Source organism: Ananas comosus, linkage group 13 (assembly GCF_001540865.1).
Source record: "Ananas comosus cultivar F153 linkage group 13, ASM154086v1, whole genome shotgun sequence".
NCBI classification, from domain to species: domain Eukaryota; kingdom Viridiplantae; phylum Streptophyta; class Magnoliopsida; order Poales; family Bromeliaceae; genus Ananas; species Ananas comosus.
In genome coordinates, this window is record NC_033633.1 from 6,954,537 (window position 1) to 6,973,014 (window position 18,478).

Consider the following 18,478-nt stretch of genomic DNA (forward strand, 5'->3'; position numbering starts at 1 on the left):
GGATTTTGCTACTAATAGTAGCCTAGTCCAACTCTCTCTCTCTCTCTCTCTCTCTCTCTCTCTCTCTCTCTATATATATATATATATATATATATATATATATATATATATGTTAGTAAGGAGCAACTAAAAAGGAAGTAACATTGGAAAGCCTTTGAAAAAATAATGGTAGAAATATCTAAGCAAAGACTAAACAGAGGAAGACTGATATCAGAAAATAGTTAAACACTACAGTTGAAAACCCGAGTACATAAACACAGCGAGTCCAAACTTTTTTCCACCCCAAACAACTAAGCAAAGACTAAACAGAGGAAGACTGATATCAGAAAATAGTTAAACACTACAGTTGAAAACCCGAGTACATTAACACAGCGAGTCCAAACATTTTCTACCCCAAAACAAACGTAATTACTTAAATGGAATCAGAAGAAAGCGAGCAGGATAGTTTAAAGCAATAAAGTAACCATAACTGAGATAGGACAAATCAAGACCAAAAGTTAGTAACAAAACAGAACCCAAAGTTACACATCCAAAATAGAGCTAAGGAAGGAAGGAGAATACACAGCTAGGTCTGTCGAAGACAGAAGCATAGTCCCAAACCAAAATATTAAGAGCCAACCAAAACAGAGCTTCCAACATAAAAAGGTCCATGAACTAATCCAGTTGGTTAGACATGGCCTCAGATGGATTGGCCGTAGCAGGAGGTGGTTCAACAGTAAGGCGGTTCAGCGCGTCGTGGCACTCCCCGATAGCCTGGCGCAACATGACCCTCTCATTGATGTACTCATTCTTTTGTGCAAGTGTGGTCATGTAACACTCCTTCAAGATATTGTACTCACGCGTCGGATTATTGTATTGTGCAAACAGCACGGCGTACTCAGTTAGCTAATGATCATACAAATTTTTGTAGCTCACAGAGTCTTCGTAATTAACATCTTTGACCTGCAAATCGCACTCATCTTTCAGCCTCCTTAGAGCTCGACGTGCCGCATCTTGCTCAGTAGCAGCATAAGTAGGAAAGGGGGCACTCTCACACCGGACCATTTCAACGACAGTTTCATTCCGGGGAATCTGCAAATCCATGGAGCTAACAAATTGACCATCCAAGTTAGAACTCACCGCAGACTGAGGCACCTCTAGCTGTAGCTGTTCATAAACTTCATGCAACAGCTTACTGTAAGATAGGTTAATAGTCGGCATGGCCTGAACTGCAAAAGGAGGAATCACAAAATATTTTTCCAAATAGTTAAATAACCAGGGAAATGAATAAAAAACCTGCGGGAAAGAAAAACGCATGAAAGGAGAAAAAAGGGAAGCAAACAGAGCAAAAAACATGTTCATAATTTTAGGGAAACGCGAAAATTAGGAAGAAATTAAGAATGAAATGTTGCAGAGAACTTGGCAAGCCAAAAGAGGAAAAGAGAAGGGTACATAGTGAGAATGAAAAGAATGTTAAAAAAAGGGAGTAAAAGAAGGGCTAAAGTGCATACCCTCTTGAGTTGTATTAATGAATATATATAGTACAAGAGATTGTCTTACTATAGTAACAATGACTACTATAGTAAGAGTATAATTAGGATTACATACTATATAATCCTACTCTATAGAAGGCAATGATACTACTCCAGTGTTTGAAAAGGCGCGCCTGAGGCGCGAGGCGCACATAAGGCGCGCGCCTCGGCATATTTAATATTTTTTGGATTTTGGATTAAAGTTTTCGGGTTATTGGGTTTCGGATATAAATTTTATGTTTTAGCCGATAAGATTAGTAAAGGATCTAAGAAACCTAAAAAAAACGCTAATGAATCCATCTACCGCGTTCATCTTCCTACACTCTCTCCTTTTTATCGCTCTTCTTCTCCCTTTTGAGGCAAATGAAAATTGGCCACAATACTTTAAGTTGGAAATCGAAATATTCATTTTGAACTGAGAACCTATATGCATGATTTTCTTTAATTTTTTATAGTTATTGTTTTGTATAGTTATTTTGGAGTTTTTTAATGTGAATATCAATTAAATTATGTGCGTTCGCCTTTGAGGCGCGCGCCTCGCAGTTTGCGCTGATCTAGGCATCCAGAGAGTTTGCCGCTTTTTGCGGCGCCTCGCCATTTTAAACACTGTAACTACTCTATATAAGCAATAATACACAATACTCCTATTATATCGTAAACATGCTAATATTAGATAAAACTATTATCGTAACTCCCCGCAAGCTAAGTCCTGTGCTCGGATGGAAGATTTGAGCCGCAATATCGAAAAACGATGAGGATGACAGGGGCTTGTGAAATGTCGGCAAGTTGCCGCTTGTCAGAAGGGATTGATTAAGGCAATCACAGACTGTAACTTCCTTTCCGCAAAATATTGGATATCAGTTCAATGTGCTAGGCGAGCATGGGAGAAAGGATTGGCCGCAAGGTAGGTGAGTGCTGAGATCATATCGCAATAAATATGAAAGTGCGCCATAAGAAAACAAGAAGATCACGAAGGAGAACGGCGAATCAGACTGTCTCAGCAAGTGTGTAGGCTACAGCACGATACTCTGCTTAGAACTAGAACGAGAAATGGATGGGTTGTTTTCTTAGCGGACCAGGATGATAAGATTTGGCCAGAAAATGCAATATTCGAAGGTAGAGCGCGTGTATCGGGCAACCGCCCAATTCAGCATCAGCGAGGCCACAAGAGAAGGATTGTTCGAGCGAGCGATAGGAAGGCCATAAGTCAGCGTCCCCAGATATTAACGCAGAATACTGATTGACCGCTTGACATTGTGGGTGTTTCACGGTGCAGAAGATAACTGAAGAACAGAGTTTGACGGCATATGAATAATCCGTCTGAGTGAAAGTGATGATCTGGAGAGCACCAACGAGTCTACGATAAGTGTATGGATCCTCAAGAAGATGCCCTTCATGGGAAGAGAGACGAGATGTTGGCGAAAGAGGAGTAGAAACGGGCTTACTGTCAAGAAAACCATGTCGCTGAAGCAATTGATGCGCATATTTTTGTTGAGATAGATGAAGACCAGATGGAGAGCGATGAACCTCAATACCCAAAAAATAATGCAGCGGTCCGAGATCCTTCATGGCAAATTCGCGTTGTAAAGTAACGATAAGAGCATCGAGAAGAGATGAGGAACTGCCGGTGACAATAATATCATCAACATACAAGAGGAGAACAAGAGTGCCAGAGAAAGAATGACAAACAAACATTGAGGGATCAGCAGTGCTGCCAACAAAACCAATCTCAGAAAGAAAAGAAGTGAAGTGCTGAAACCAAGCCCGAGGAGCTTGTTTGAGACCATATATCGTTTTACGTAGGCGGCAAACGTGACTAGGAAGCGAAGGATGCACAAAGCCAGGTGGTTGTTTCATATAAACCTCTTCAGAGAGAGTGCCATGAAGAAAGGCATTCTTCACATCAAGTTATCGGAGAGACCATCCAGAGGAGAGAGCGACTGAAAGAACAGTACGAATAGTGGTCGACTTGACGTACGGTATTTGTGAGAAATTAGTAAGCAAACCCAATAACTTAAAAGATCTGATAACGTGACATATGTGGCAATCAAGCATGATAGCAACTCCTAGTTACGTGAGTACAAAGAAAAATGAGCACAGAACAGGGGATTAAAATTTTGCGCCAAACAGGTAATTCAGATTTTGTACCTACAACACGGAAAAGGTGAATTAAAATTCTTTGGACATTTCAGAGAAGTAAGTAAATAAACCATTTCGAAGAAGTAAATAAGTAGTGACAAAAAAAAAAAAAACTGTGAAGAAATAAGTAGAGGAAGGCATATATAGAAGTGAAAGACTATAAGAAAGAACCAAAAGCTATACACATACATGGGCAGATGCACACACACAGCCACGTACGCATACACGTACAGCACGAACTATCACTCACACACATGTGCATAGGTGCAAACCTAAGTAAGTAAGTAGTGACAGCGAAAAATCTGTGAGGAAATAAGTAGACGAAGGCATATATAGAAGTGAAAGACTTTAAGAACGAACCAAAAGCTATACACATACGTGGGCAGACGCACACACACAGCCACACACGCATACACGTACAGCATGAACAGTCACTCACACACATGTGCATAAGTGCAAACCAAAAATAAGGTGCCAGATGATGAACTAATTATTAAAATCTGAGACAAAGCAGGTAATTAAAAGTATGTGCTCGTTTGTTTTGAAATAATTAAATAAGTAATGACAACAAAAAATCTGTGCGGAAATAAGTAGACGAAGGCATATTTAGAAGTGAAAGACTTTAAGAAAGAACCAAAAGCTGTACACATACATGGGCGTAGATGAACTAAATAACGGATAAAAAGGAGGTTATTAAAATCTGAGGCAAAGCAGGTAATTAAAAGTATGAGCTCATTTTTTTTGAAGAATCTTTTTTCTACCCATGTATAAGTAGAGAAAGACACGTACAGAACTGAAGACCTTAAGAAAGAAGGAAAAGCTATACATATATATATGGTCAGATGTACGCACACGCACACGCACACGCACACGCACACGCACATGCACACGCACACGCACACGCACACATAGACACATACATGGACAGTGAGGCACCAGATCATGTAAGGCATGCCGAGAAAAGAAGGTGTTCTTCTAGCCAAGGGAGTGCTAAATAACAGATCTAAAGCAGGTTATTACAATTTGAGCCAAAGCAGGTAATTAAAGCAAGCGTCCATTTTTGGAGTTCTAAAAAAATTAGAAGGAAAGCAGGTAATTAAAAGTATGTGCTCATTTTTTTTAGAAGTAAGTAAGCAAGCAGCAGGAGCCAAAATCATTGAAGAAATAAGCGAGCAAGTAAACAAAAGGGTCAAAGCAAGTAATTAATTTTTTGTACTCATTTTCAGTAGTAGCAGCAAAAAACTGTGAAGAAATAAAGTAGAGGAATACATATATAAAATGAAAGACTGTAACAAAGAAGCAGAAGCTATACGTATATACGGAAGATGCACAGGCACGCACTGGCACACACACACGTACAGCATGAACAGTCACAAACGCATGATGTAACCAAGTAATGGGAGAGAGAGACAAAGTTGACTAAGGACATGAAGTTACAATACATATGCACATACATGGGCAGTGAAAGGGTGCTTAGAGGAAGAGGTGTTCTTCTAGTTGAGGGAGTACTAAATAACGGGCTGGAAGCAAGTTAGTAAAATTTGAGGCAAAGCAGGTAATTAAAGATGTGCACATTTTTTTTAGAAGAAACTAAAGAAGCAGCAGGAACCCAAGCAAGTAAATTTCCATGCAAAAGCAAGTTACTAATTTTTCGTGCCTATTTGTTCAGAAGCAATTAAGTAAGCAGCAACAGCAGGGAAGGAAAAACTAAAAGCGAACAAAAAATAAGTACCTAATTAAGAAGCGTAAGTACATATATACACATACATAATATACATGTACAGATATATATATATATATATATATAATAATATTATATAATGAGTTACTGGAATCTATAGATAGCAAACGACTCCGTTGACCCATGATTGTTTCGCATGACACGAACCTCCAAAGTGACGATCGTACTGTTGAAAAATGATCACACCATTAAGTATTTAGAAAATAAAATTTTATGCTTTCCATATTGTTCTCTGTTATCAATGGTGCGTAAAATGAAAGCTGAATAAATCTCTTAAAAGGATGAATAATTTATCAAGATCGAAGGTATAGATCTTTCTAAATAGTTTTTAAAAAATTTATCATATACGAAAATTCAGTTATTGGATATTTTACACTGTAATACGAAAACATTCATATATACTATTCAAAATTACAAATTGAACCTTGATCATTAGCTAATATTTCGAAAAGATTGAAATTGTTCTAGAACACTTAAGGGTATGGATCATGTTCATGCGACGATACTGTTTTGGAGGCTTCATCATCGAAAAAAATAGGATGGCAAACGGCCGTTTGCTATCATGTTATAACATACCACTACATACCTAAGAGTATATATATAATAATATATATATATATATAATATTTTTCAGCAACAATTAAGTAAAGCATAAAGGCAGGAAGAAACTAAAGCGACAAAAAATAAGTAGCTAGTGAGAGCAAGTACAATATGAACACAAATATACATATACATATACATGTACAGATATATAATAATATAATAATAATAATAGATATAATAAAATATATATATAAATGGCTACGTATGCATCGTAGCACGAGCCTCCAATGGCTACCTTAGTTTATTCGATGATCGACTTCCAAACGAGATCGCTACGGTAGACTGATATACTATTGAACAAGTATTGAAAACAAATTCAGATTTCGACCATCATCTTGAATAGTGATCAACAATCTTAAAATTGATAATTTAATTGCCATGTGGTGTGTTGTGAGTTTACACAGGTGTAAACATCCAAATGCTATGAAATTCTATAAAAAATCTTTTTACTATTAAGAAGAACAGATATCTATCTTGATGTAAATCTAATCATTATTTTCATGAATTTTTATAATTCAGACCAGTTCAATTTAGACTCTGTTGAGTAGATAAATGATTCTGAAGATATGAAATTAGATTTCTAAATACTTACAATAGTGTACGATTCAGTCTAACGAGTCCGATCGTCGATTTGAAATCCGCTCATCGAAAAAATTGGTAGACGAGCGATCCGCACCGTTGATAGTATAAATTAGTAGCATATATATATAATTTATATTATATATATAATAATTATATAATTATATATAATAATATATATAGTATATATTATTATATATATATACGAAGATTAAACATGTAAAGAGTAGGTAAAGCCAGAAATACATTAGCAAAGACAAAACAAAGGAAGGATAAGCCAAAAACCTAACTAAACACAGCAGGTGAAAACCCCGAATGCATGAATGCAAACAGTAACGATTACAAAAAGGGAGGCTCAGGCAAGGTCGTAAGGCGACAAAATATTGGGCTACCGTTGGCATCACTTGAATAGGCAAGCTCGAGGTGAACTTTATGGCGACAGTGAGTTTCAGGCAAAACGCCGCAAGGCGAATGTTTTTTGGGCAACTGCCGCCGCCATCCGAACATGCTAGTTCAATGTATATGCAGCAAAAACACGAAACCTAGCGTAAGTAGGTGGTTGCTTGTTCGTACGAACACGCCGTCCAACCGACTGTGCGGGCAACAGTCCATAATCCAGCACAAACAGAAAGATGGCACCGGCGACAATTTAGACTCTTCTGATAACCTGAGCTTGCTAGTTCAGAGCATTCCAATAACCTAACATCATTGCCTCAAAGCAGCAATCAAAACCTAAACAGGCTTTTAAAGGCAAGACATTTGACAAACAAAACAGGTTTGAAGAAGCAAAGCATTTAAGAACAAAATAGAGTCTAAAAGGACAGAATATATTGAAAGGGGTGCTTAGATGAAGAGGTGCTCTTCTAGTTGAGTACTAAATAACGGACCGGAAGCAGGTTATTAAAATCTGAGGCGAAGCAGGTAATTAAAGATGAGAACATTTTTTTTAGAAGAAACTAAGTAAGCAGCAGCAACCTAAAATCCTTGAAGAAATAAGCAGAGCAAGCCAATTCCCATGCGAAAGCAAGTTACTAATTTTTTTGTGCCTATTTTTTTAGAAGTAAGCAGCAAAAACAGGTAAGAAAAAAACAAAAAGCGAACAAAAAATAAGTAGCTAATTAAGAAGCCTAAATACATATAAACATATACATGTACATGTACAGATATATATACATATGTATAAATATATATAAGTATATACGAAGACCAAACAGGTAAAGAGTAGGTAAAGCCAGAAACACATTACAAAAGACAACGAAGGAAGGATAAATCCAAGAAGTAGTTAAACATAGCAGTTGAGAACCCTGAATGAAAAGGGAGGCTTAGCTAAGGTCGGAAGGCGACAAAATATTGGGCTACCGTTGGCATCACTTGAATAGGCAAGCTCGAGGTCAACTCTATGGCAACAGTGAGTCCCAGGGAAAGCGCCGCAAGGCGAATGTTTTTGGGCAACTGCCGTTGCCATCCGAACAGGCTAGCTCAATGTATATACGGCAGGAACACGAAAGCTAGCGTAAGTAGGTGGTTGCTTGTTCGTACGAACATGCCGTCCAACCGACTGTGCGGGCAACAGTCCATAATCAAGCACAAACAGAAACATGGCATCGGCGACAATTTAGACTCTTCCGATAACCCGAGCTCGCCAGTTCAGAGCATTCCAATAACCTGACATCATTGCCTCGAGGCAACAATCAAAACGTAAACAGCCTTTTAAAGGCAAGACAAGGCAAGACATTTGAAAAACAATACAGACTTGAAAAAGCAAAGCATTTAAGAACAAAAGAGTGTGAAAGGACAAAAGATATTGGAAGGAAAAGGAGACAGTGGAAGTAAGGAAAAGAAGGACTTTTAGAGAATAGCAATACAGGGTTGCCTCGGAAGAGGCCGTCCAACTCTTGCTATTTATTATGAACACCCGCCACGACGGTTCTCAGAGAACAAAAAAAGGTGCAGGGTGTAGGATGCAGGGCTAGTACATCACCTGCAAAAGAACAAATAGAGAAGAGTACAATTATTTTTTTTTATCCACAGTTGGCAAATAGGGGGTTGTAAAGACCGAAGGTGGTCCTTAGCTTTTGTTAAATAGAGAAGAATACAATTGTTTTTTAATCTACAGTTGGCAAATTAGGGGTTTGTAAAGACTGAAGGTGGTCCTTACCTTCTGTTTAATGCGGAGCCAACAGGAGCTAAAGGGGAAAAAGGTGTTCCTAAGATAGAGGCATTTAATTTAGTCAGTATAGCAACGATTTGCAAGCACAGCATTTTCTGGCAGAGAACAGTCAAGAAATTGTAGGAGACATCAAGCTAATTAAGGTATTAAGGTAATATGCAGGAACAGGCATTATTGAACAGCCTACCAGCCTACTTTGTCTTCTGGGCAGAGAAAGATACTGTGTTGAATGCACAGGGTAGCTATTTATAGAGGGAACCTAATATTGAAGAAGAGTATGCAGAAGAAGAGCAAAGAATAACCAATGTAAAATAAAACGAATAATTTTTGTACGCCCCTTTTTTGTGGCCCCTGGTTTGGACAAAGAGCCACACTCACAGAGCACAAAACCTAATATTACAAAAATATATTTTTTTCCTTTTACCCTTTTTTTCTGCCCACTGGTTTGGAGAAAGAGCCAAGGATGGCTTCAAACAGGGGCTAAATAGGCCTAGCAGCAAGTAGAGTAGGGGCCAAGTAGGGGGCGGCAAGGCACCAGCGATCGGAGCCACCCTTAAGCGGCGGACCCGGCTGCAAGGCATCGGAGCCACACTCACAGAGCACCAGAAGAGGCAAAAGGGGTGGCTCGGCTGCAGCCTGGGAGAGGGAGGATCGTGCGGTGGGTGACAGGTGGAGGCGAGGGGAGGGGAGCGTCGCATCGGAGAGAGGTTAAGAGAGAGAGAGAGAGAGAGGAGGAAGGAAGAGAGAGAGGATGCCAGGGATGGAAGAGAGCAGTGTTTGAAAAGGCGCGAGGCGCAAAAAGGCGCAAGACTCTCCTGGAGCCTAGGCGCGAGGCGCACTGCGAAGCGTGCGCCTCAAGAAGGCGAGGCGCACAGTAATTTAATTTGATATTCTACATTAAAAAAACTCCAAAATAACTATACAAAACTAAAATAACTATAAAAAAGTAAAGAAAATACACGCATATAGGTTCTCAAGTTAAAAAAAATATATTTCGACTTTCAACTTAAAAGTGATTGTGGTGCCAATGTTTTCATTTGGCCTCAAGAAGGAGAAGAGGGCGGTAAAAGGAGAGAGTGGTAGGAGGAGAGGGCGATAGATTGATTTCATTAGGGTTTTTTTAGGTTTCTTTTAGATTCTTTTACTAATCTTATCGGGCTAAAACATAAAATTTATATCCGAAACCCAATAACCCAAAAACTTTAATCCAAAATCCAAAAAATATTAAATATGCCGAGGCGTGCGCCTTATGTGCGCCTCGCGCCTCGCCTGAGGCGCGTGCCTCAGGGCCTAGGGGCGCGTCTCAGCAATAGCGCCTCGCCTCGCTATTGCTGAGGCGCGGGCCTCGCGCCTAGGCGCTGAGGCGCGCGCCTCAGGCGCGCATTTTCAAACACTGGAAGAGAGAGAGGAGCGGCAACTTGAGGAGAGGGGGAGCGAGAGAGAGCGAGGCTCAGCCAGGAGCAGAGGCGAAGAGAGAGAGAGAGGCTTGGGTAGAGAGAGGGGCGGAATGAGTGAGAAGCGCACCACCACAAGGGGCAAAAAAAGAAGAGAGAGAGTGTGCCAGAGACAGCTGTAGAGGTGGGGGAAGAAATGCTTCGCAGCCACGTGGAATGGAGAATAGAAAGGCATGCCACATGGGATTTGTAGGAAGTGTCAAATAGTATAGTTAAAAGATGTGCAGTTCAGTTAATCTGGTTTCCTTTTTTATGTTGAAATGACTTATATGCTGCTTAATACATGTACCGACATGGTTGTTTTTTTGTTGAAATATGTACTTTTAGAGACCAGTTATTGTTGTAATATTTTATGTTAAGAATATATTTGTGACCTCCCATTGTTAGGCAAGAATGATTAAAAACATGGAAAGGTCATCAACAAAAAGAAAAGATCATGTTGATAGCGATAAGATGATCGCACTGAGTGCTTGGCATCGTGTGGATTGCCGAACAAGACAAGCTCTAAGGCGGAACTTTCTGTCTGATCTGATCGAGGGATATGAAGTATGTACTTATTACAGAAAGAATATCATTCGTTATTGAAGTCAATATATATGGTCATATATTTTGGTTCATGCTTTTCTGTTTCCTATTTATGCCGTTTTCTCACTAGTGCACTTTTTCTATGACAAGATTTAACCATCAATCTAATTTTCTTATCTGTTTACGTGCTTTCTTACTAAATGTTGAGGGATGTATATGAACAATTTGATGGGAGACTAAGAAATGTTGTTCTTTGGTCCTTGGACTGCTGTAGCACTGTCAAGTATAACTAAAGCCTCATTGTCCAGTGACATTACACATTTTCGAGAGGATCATAACCTATATCTCTTGAGTTGCTCCAGAGTATTTTCCATTTTCTATGATCTATTATGGAAGCAGTATATGCCACACTATTGGCCTTGCTGATTACAATGATTAATCGCACGACTTAAACCATAGGGCTTCACTTTATTCTCAATAAGTTGAGGCCACAAAATTCCTCCATGGAAATTTCCTTTGTTGGCTTTGTGCGTCTTCACTCTTCATAAAACTCTTGTGAAGCACCATTCATTGACCGCTGTTTTAGTTATCTCATGGCCTAGCATTTTCTCTGCTGCTGTTTTAATTTCTAATTTTCAGCTGTTTGGTATGCCACAATTCCTCAATTATATTTATAGATCTTTCTTCCCTTATCTATTATGTATCCTGTGCTACATTATCTTCTGAATTACATATGTTTCTCAGTTTGTATGCACCGCAACTTCCTTAAGTTTGGAATTACTGCAAGGTAGATGATTTACTGCTATCTGAATATAACAGACTTAACTACTTTTGTGCTCTAGTGTACATAATCCCAGCTCCCATGTGGAGGTGGGCAACAATTTTTACTTAAGTAGCTGTCATGATTTGAGGCCCCACCCCATACAATAGTTCACATGTCTGATATGTTAATTAAAGGGATAGGTGTTTGAATGAGGCATTAAACTCACAACAAAGGTTCACAATAGTTCATCAAGTGGTATGAGAATCTCATATATGAACATTAACATATGGGATTAGTTAGAGAAAGTGATATGACATAATCACTTTCAGGAGTTGCACAGCTGTTACTGTACAATAGCAAAAACATGATGAAGCAAGAACTCCTATGCGTAAGGCTTTAAGTAATGACAAATGCATGCTTTTCCTTTCTGGCTATAAAACTGCACATGATTTTTTTTATTTATTATTTTATTTTATTTTTGTTAAACAAGAATGCTAATCTTTTCTACTTTAATTCAAATTAAAAAACAACTTAGCACCTAACTTGGGTAGAGTCTCCATCAAAAAACATATTGACAGATCTTCTTTAACTGTTTCTAGAGGTGTCTCTGCCTTGATCTATTTCGTTTTTACTATCTTCCTCTCCCTCGAGGAATCTTCTATTTGGACACTACTTGTTACTTCCGTTGGTAGGATATACCCACCACGGACTTTCTTTCCCTCATTTAGTTCTGGAATTGTTTTATTTCTGACTTGTGATTGATGTATATTGATGTATTTCTGACTTGCGATTAGTATAAATGTGATGATAATTATCCATCTTGGAATTTTAAAATTCCTATCTCGTGCCACTTCTGGCCAACGATCTACACAAAGTAAATGACCCACAAATTATTGCTTGCATGAGCACTGGCCTTGTGTATGAATGCTACCAAGCATCCTAATTTTTGTTACACTTGTTTGTTTAGATTTGCGTGTCCCATAAAACATATATTATGCCATTTACATATTACTTTCTATACTTCTTGGTTTTATGAGAGAAAATTACTATCTTTACTTTTGTTGAAATCTGATGCTCATTTCCTGAAAGATTTTGCCTATAATCTGTAGGAGCGGGTGCGTGCCTTTATCAGAGATGGCGGTGATAAAGATGTGCTTATGCTACATGTTCAGGACCCATTTCATAGATTGCTGCTTCATGGCGTTTGTGAGGTAAAATTTTCTCTGCTTTCAAAACCAGCAGTGCTAAAGTAGCATTACGCCAATCTCACCCTTTTGATGTTAAAAGTTTTTTTGTTTATATCTATAATTCTTGCACTTTCAAGTCGATGGCTTTGATATCTAATAATAGCTCTTCATGATTTTGCACTTGTAGAATGATTTTGTCGCAAGCAGTTCTTTTTTACTTGCATCTTTCTCTTTTTTTTTTTTCTTAAAAAAAAAAAAAATTACAGTTTTACAATCTGATATCAATAACTGTTACGACCCTGAGAGACGGGAAGCTCTGGAAGACAACGCGGATTAAGAAGAAAGCAGGCTCGCCCGAGATGCCTCCAAACATTACGCTTGTCCAGTTCCTCAAAATGGCAAAAGAGGGGACTCTGTAGTGGGCCTTTGAAAGGGCAGAGGCCGCCCCCCCAACCCAATGTTGTAAATTATAAATAGCAATTCAGCATGAATATTGATTTTCAGTTGCAATGTACATTAACATTTATAGAAGATTGGCAACTCTTGTAAGCAAGACAGGTTGCTTCAGAAGCTGCTTATTTTAGATTGTCCAATCAGATTGGTCAAAAATTGTAATTTAATCATAAATAAATTTGTAGATTTCGTGATATTTATACTTTGTTGTCTCGCTGAAATTGCGGTGCACCATAACGAAAAGTACCTATGCCTGAAAAGGTAGTATTGCAGCTTGCTTCTCCTGTTCCTGCAATTTCTTCCCCCATGTTTATGAGAATGTGTGCACAAGTTCATAGACGCTATCATCACTATCAATTCTTTTCATTCTAGATTCCCTTCAATGTGCGGGTGCGGATTAGTGTTAGATCCTTTTTATCCCCGGCTTGTTTAGAAATTATGTTTAAAAGCATTCGTTTTTTATATTTCAGCAGATTCAAAAATGCTTCTTTTTTTTTTTCTTTTTTTTTTTCTTTTTTTCCAATCCTATAAAGTAGTAGCGAGAATTAGGGGGGAAAGAGTAAACTCATGCTTCTTGTGGTCCTTTCTATTATTACTTTGTTATAGCATCGGAAGATGATAGATTTAAAGCGCTTTTGGTTTTTCAGTGCTTGTAGGACTGTCTTGTTTTTGAATAACAAATATTGGAATAGTTTCTTTTTATTTCTGAAATAGTTCACTATTATGGAAAATGAAAGTAAAACTGTGTTTGGTAATAAAAGTAAAGTTGTGTTTAGTTCGTAATGCCGCTATTCTCAGGTAATTTAAATTACGTTTCGTTAATTTTATGGAATATTAAAGAATAGTTAAAAAAAAAATGATAGTTGAATTTGACATAAAATTATGATTTAATAAAAATAAATTTTTATTATAATATTTAAGTATAAATAATATGTATTAATATAGTACAGTTAATAATTTTATAATAAAAATAATCGATTATAATACATAATATATCATGTCTACATAAATTAGCTTAGAATTAAATCTTATCTTATAATAACATTATTCCATCAAATGGATAACTGGGAAAGCTACGAGAAGGGGCCTACGCGAGCGATGAGAAGAGTGTGATGCAAACATCAAGGATTATATATTGGGCTTTTTTTGCAAATAGCCCCATGACAAATTTTATTTGCAAAACTAGCCCCGTCTAAAAATTATTTGCAAAAATGGCCCTGCCCCTGCCACGCCAGCGCCACGTCAGCACCACGCGGGCAGGGCGGGCCCAGATGTTTAAGTTAAACACGGTGAACCATTCACCATGTTCAATACAAGATTTTTGTATTGGACACGGTGAATGAAATACCCCAACAATGACTAAGTTGGAGGTATTTGTATTAGACACGGTGAACCATTCACCGTGTCTAATTATTTGTATTGGACACGGTGAATAGTTCACCGTGTCCAATACAAATATTTTGATCTTAGCTATTTTGTATTGGACACGGTGAATGATTCACCGTGTCCAATACAAAACTTTATATTAAACACAGTGAATGGTTCACCGTGTTCAACTTAACCATCTGGCCCAGTCCCGCCCGCGTGGCGCTGACGTGGCGCTTGCGTGGCGGGGCCAGGGCTATTTTTGCAAATAAATTTTTGACAGGGCCAGATTTAAAAAAAAAATTTGTAAGGGGGCTATTTGCAAAAAAAGCCCTTATATATTTGTTTTTTTTTAAATCTTACTAACTTTTAAATATTTGTTTTTTTGGTTTTTCCTTCCTAACTTTTAAAAACTTATATTTTACTCCCTCAACATTTCAAATTGTTGCATTTAGCCCTATCCGTCAGGGTTTCATCACTACTGTTCCATCAATTTCTTATAATTTATATAAAAAATGACTTTAAAAATAACAAAAATATATTAAAATTTTTTTCATCAATTTCTTATAATTTATATAAAAAATGACTTTAAAAATAACAAAAATATATTAAAATTTTTTTCATCAATTTCTTATAATTTATATAAAAAATGACTTTAAAAATAACAAAAATATATTAAAATTTTTTTCATCAATTTCTTATAATTTATATAAAAAATGACTTTAAAAATAACAAAAATATATTAAAATTTTTTTCATCAATTTCTTATAATTTATATAAAAAATGACTTTAAAAATAACAAAAATATATTAAAATTTTTTTCATCAATTTCTTATAATTTATATAAAAAATGACTTTAAAAATAACAAAAATATATTAAAATTTTTTTCATCAATTTCTTATAATTTATATAAAAAATGACTTTAAAAATAACAAAAATATATTAAAATTTTTTTCATCAATTTCTTATAATTTATATAAAAAATGACTTTAAAAATAACAAAAATATATTAAAATTTTTTTCATCAATTTCTTATAATTTATATAAAAAATGACTTTAAAAATAACAAAAATATATTAAAATTTTTTTCATCAATTTCTTATAATTTATATAAAAAATGACTTTAAAAATAACAAAAATATATTAAAATTTTTTTCATCAATTTCTTATAATTTATATAAAAAATGACTTTAAAAATAACAAAAATATATTAAAATTTTTTTCATCAATTTCTTATAATTTATATAAAAAATGACTTTAAAAATAACAAAAATATATTAAAATTTTTTTCATCAATTTCTTATAATTTATATAAAAAATGACTTTAAAAATAACAAAAATATATTAAAATTTTTTTCATCAATTTCTTATAATTTATATAAAAAATGACTTTAAAAATAACAAAAATATATTAAAATTTTTTTCATCAATTTCTTATAATTTATATAAAAAATGACTTTAAAAATAACAAAAATATATTAAAATTTTTTTCATCAATTTCTTATAATTTATATAAAAAATGACTTTAAAAATAACAAAAATATATTAAAATTTTTTTCATCAATTTCTTATAATTTATATAAAAAATGACTTTAAAAATAACAAAAATATATTAAAATTTTTTTCATCAATTTCTTATAATTTATATAAAAAATGACTTTAAAAATAACAAAAATATATTAAAATTTTTTTCATCAATTTCTTATAATTTATATAAAAAATGACTTTAAAAATAACAAAAATATATTAAAATTTTTTTCATCAATTTCTTATAATTTATATAAAAAATGACTTTAAAAATAACAAAAATATATTAAAATTTTTTTCATCAATTTCTTATAATTTATATAAAAAATGACTTTAAAAATAACAAAAATATATTAAAATTTTTTTCATCAATTTCTTATAATTTATATAAAAAATGACTTTAAAAATAACAAAAATATATTAAAATTTTTTTCATCAATTTCTTATAATTTATATAAAAAATGACTTTAAAAATAACAAAAATATATTAAAATTTTTTTCATCAATTTCTTATAATTTATATAAAAAATGACTTTAAAAATAACAAAAATATATTAAAATTTTTTTCATCAATTTCTTATAATTTATATAAAAAATGACTTTAAAAATAACAAAAATATATTAAAATTTTTTTCATCAATTTCTTATAATTTATATAAAAAATGACTTTAAAAATAACAAAAATATATTAAAATTTTTTTCATCAATTTCTTATAATTTATATAAAAAATGACTTTAAAAATAACAAAAATATATTAAAATTTTTTTCATCAATTTCTTATAATTTATATAAAAAATGACTTTAAAAATAACAAAAATATATTAAAATTTTTTTCATCAATTTCTTATAATTTATATAAAAAATGACTTTAAAAATAACAAAAATATATTAAAATTTTTTTCATCAATTTCTTATAATTTATATAAAAAATGACTTTAAAAATAACAAAAATATATTAAAATTTTTTTCATCAATTTCTTATAATTTATATAAAAAATGACTTTAAAAATAACAAAAATATATTAAAATTTTTTTCATCAATTTCTTATAATTTATATAAAAAATGACTTTAAAAATAACAAAAATATATTAAAATTTTTTTCATCAATTTCTTATAATTTATATAAAAAATGACTTTAAAAATAACAAAAATATATTAAAATTTTTTTCATCAATTTCTTATAATTTATATAAAAAATGACTTTAAAAATAACAAAAATATATTAAAATTTTTTTCATCAATTTCTTATAATTTATATAAAAAATGACTTTAAAAATAACAAAAATATATTNAAGAAGTAAGGATAATTTGGTTATTTTGTCATCTCCATTAAAGCCGTATCATTCCAAAAATGTTTCTGAAATTTTAAGTAGGCAAAATATAAATTTTTGAAAGTGAGGAAGGAAAAGTGAACAAGCGGATATTTATAAGAGAGTTTTCTGTATTTTAGCCTTTGAAATTTGATAGAAACTTTGATCAAAATATTTACCAACACTAATTTTTACATTCTGTTTTGCGGCTTGGTAAAACATCGCAATTTGAACCTTTCGGTAAGAATATGGATATTTTCTTAATTATATTATGTTATATAGTTTAGAGTTTAGTGAACTTCTACAAATTTGTGTGCTTAAATTAGATCGCCATCTGGATAAAGATAAGACGAGTCTTAAGGCCCTGTTTGGGAACTCGAGAATTTAGTTCGGAGTTTTATATATTTATTTATATATTTTTCAGTAGTATTTGTCAGTCTCGAGACCTACCTAATGGGTCATTTCGGGCTCGTATAACTGATTCGCCAAACTAGCAAGCTTTCCCCTGCCCGCATAGAGTGAAAACATACACCAACACCAACCCCAACCAACATTGCATGATATGGGTACAGAAAAGCATGAAATTAATTAAATTCTAAGTTAACGCCATTACAAGTTTAACTCCTTTAAAATTTGCAAGCCAAGCCAGTAATCTCCAAAATACTACTTTGTCTTGCTTAAATAAAAAAAAGTACTCTCACTAGACAGAACCATAGACAATCTAGCTAATTCTCGACGCCTTTGCCGTGGTCGTGCACCTTACTAGCAGAGGATAGCTCTGAAAAATTAATAACCGTGATAGGGTGAGAACTTGAAATAAGTTTGCAATGGGGTGCACCTACTGAAAATGGCACTCTATTCACTCGGTCAAGAACAATTGTGCCGACTTTATCAAACAGTGCGCAGCCAGTTATACTTTATGCCGTTTCAGAGTATATAAATTCTCAAACAATTTCTCCGTAGTGTCAACCCATGTTTCTATTCTGTTGGATAAAATTATCATCCAAATTAATTCGCAAAAATTACATAGATTTTTACATAGCTCTTTTCGCAGCGGAATATATTATGATTATCAGGATTTGATCTTATCTTGTTTTACGAACTCTTCGATCTGTCAAGAATCTGTCGCACACTTATTCTTTCTCGTT

General features: G+C 34.2%; 1 protein-coding gene across 1 annotated transcript in view; it reads left to right on the forward strand.

The window, feature by feature from the left end:
• The window catches only part of LOC109719550, a gene marked incomplete at its 5' end in the record, with an annotated part of 30,874 nt that extends 17,482 nt beyond the window's left edge, over positions 1 to 13,392 (forward strand). The window contains 3 exon segments of the mRNA XM_020246304.1: positions 10,585 to 10,743; positions 12,595 to 12,696; positions 12,939 to 13,392. Of these exon segments, the coding sequence (XP_020101893.1) occupies positions 10,585 to 10,743; positions 12,595 to 12,696; positions 12,939 to 13,091 (414 nt within the window).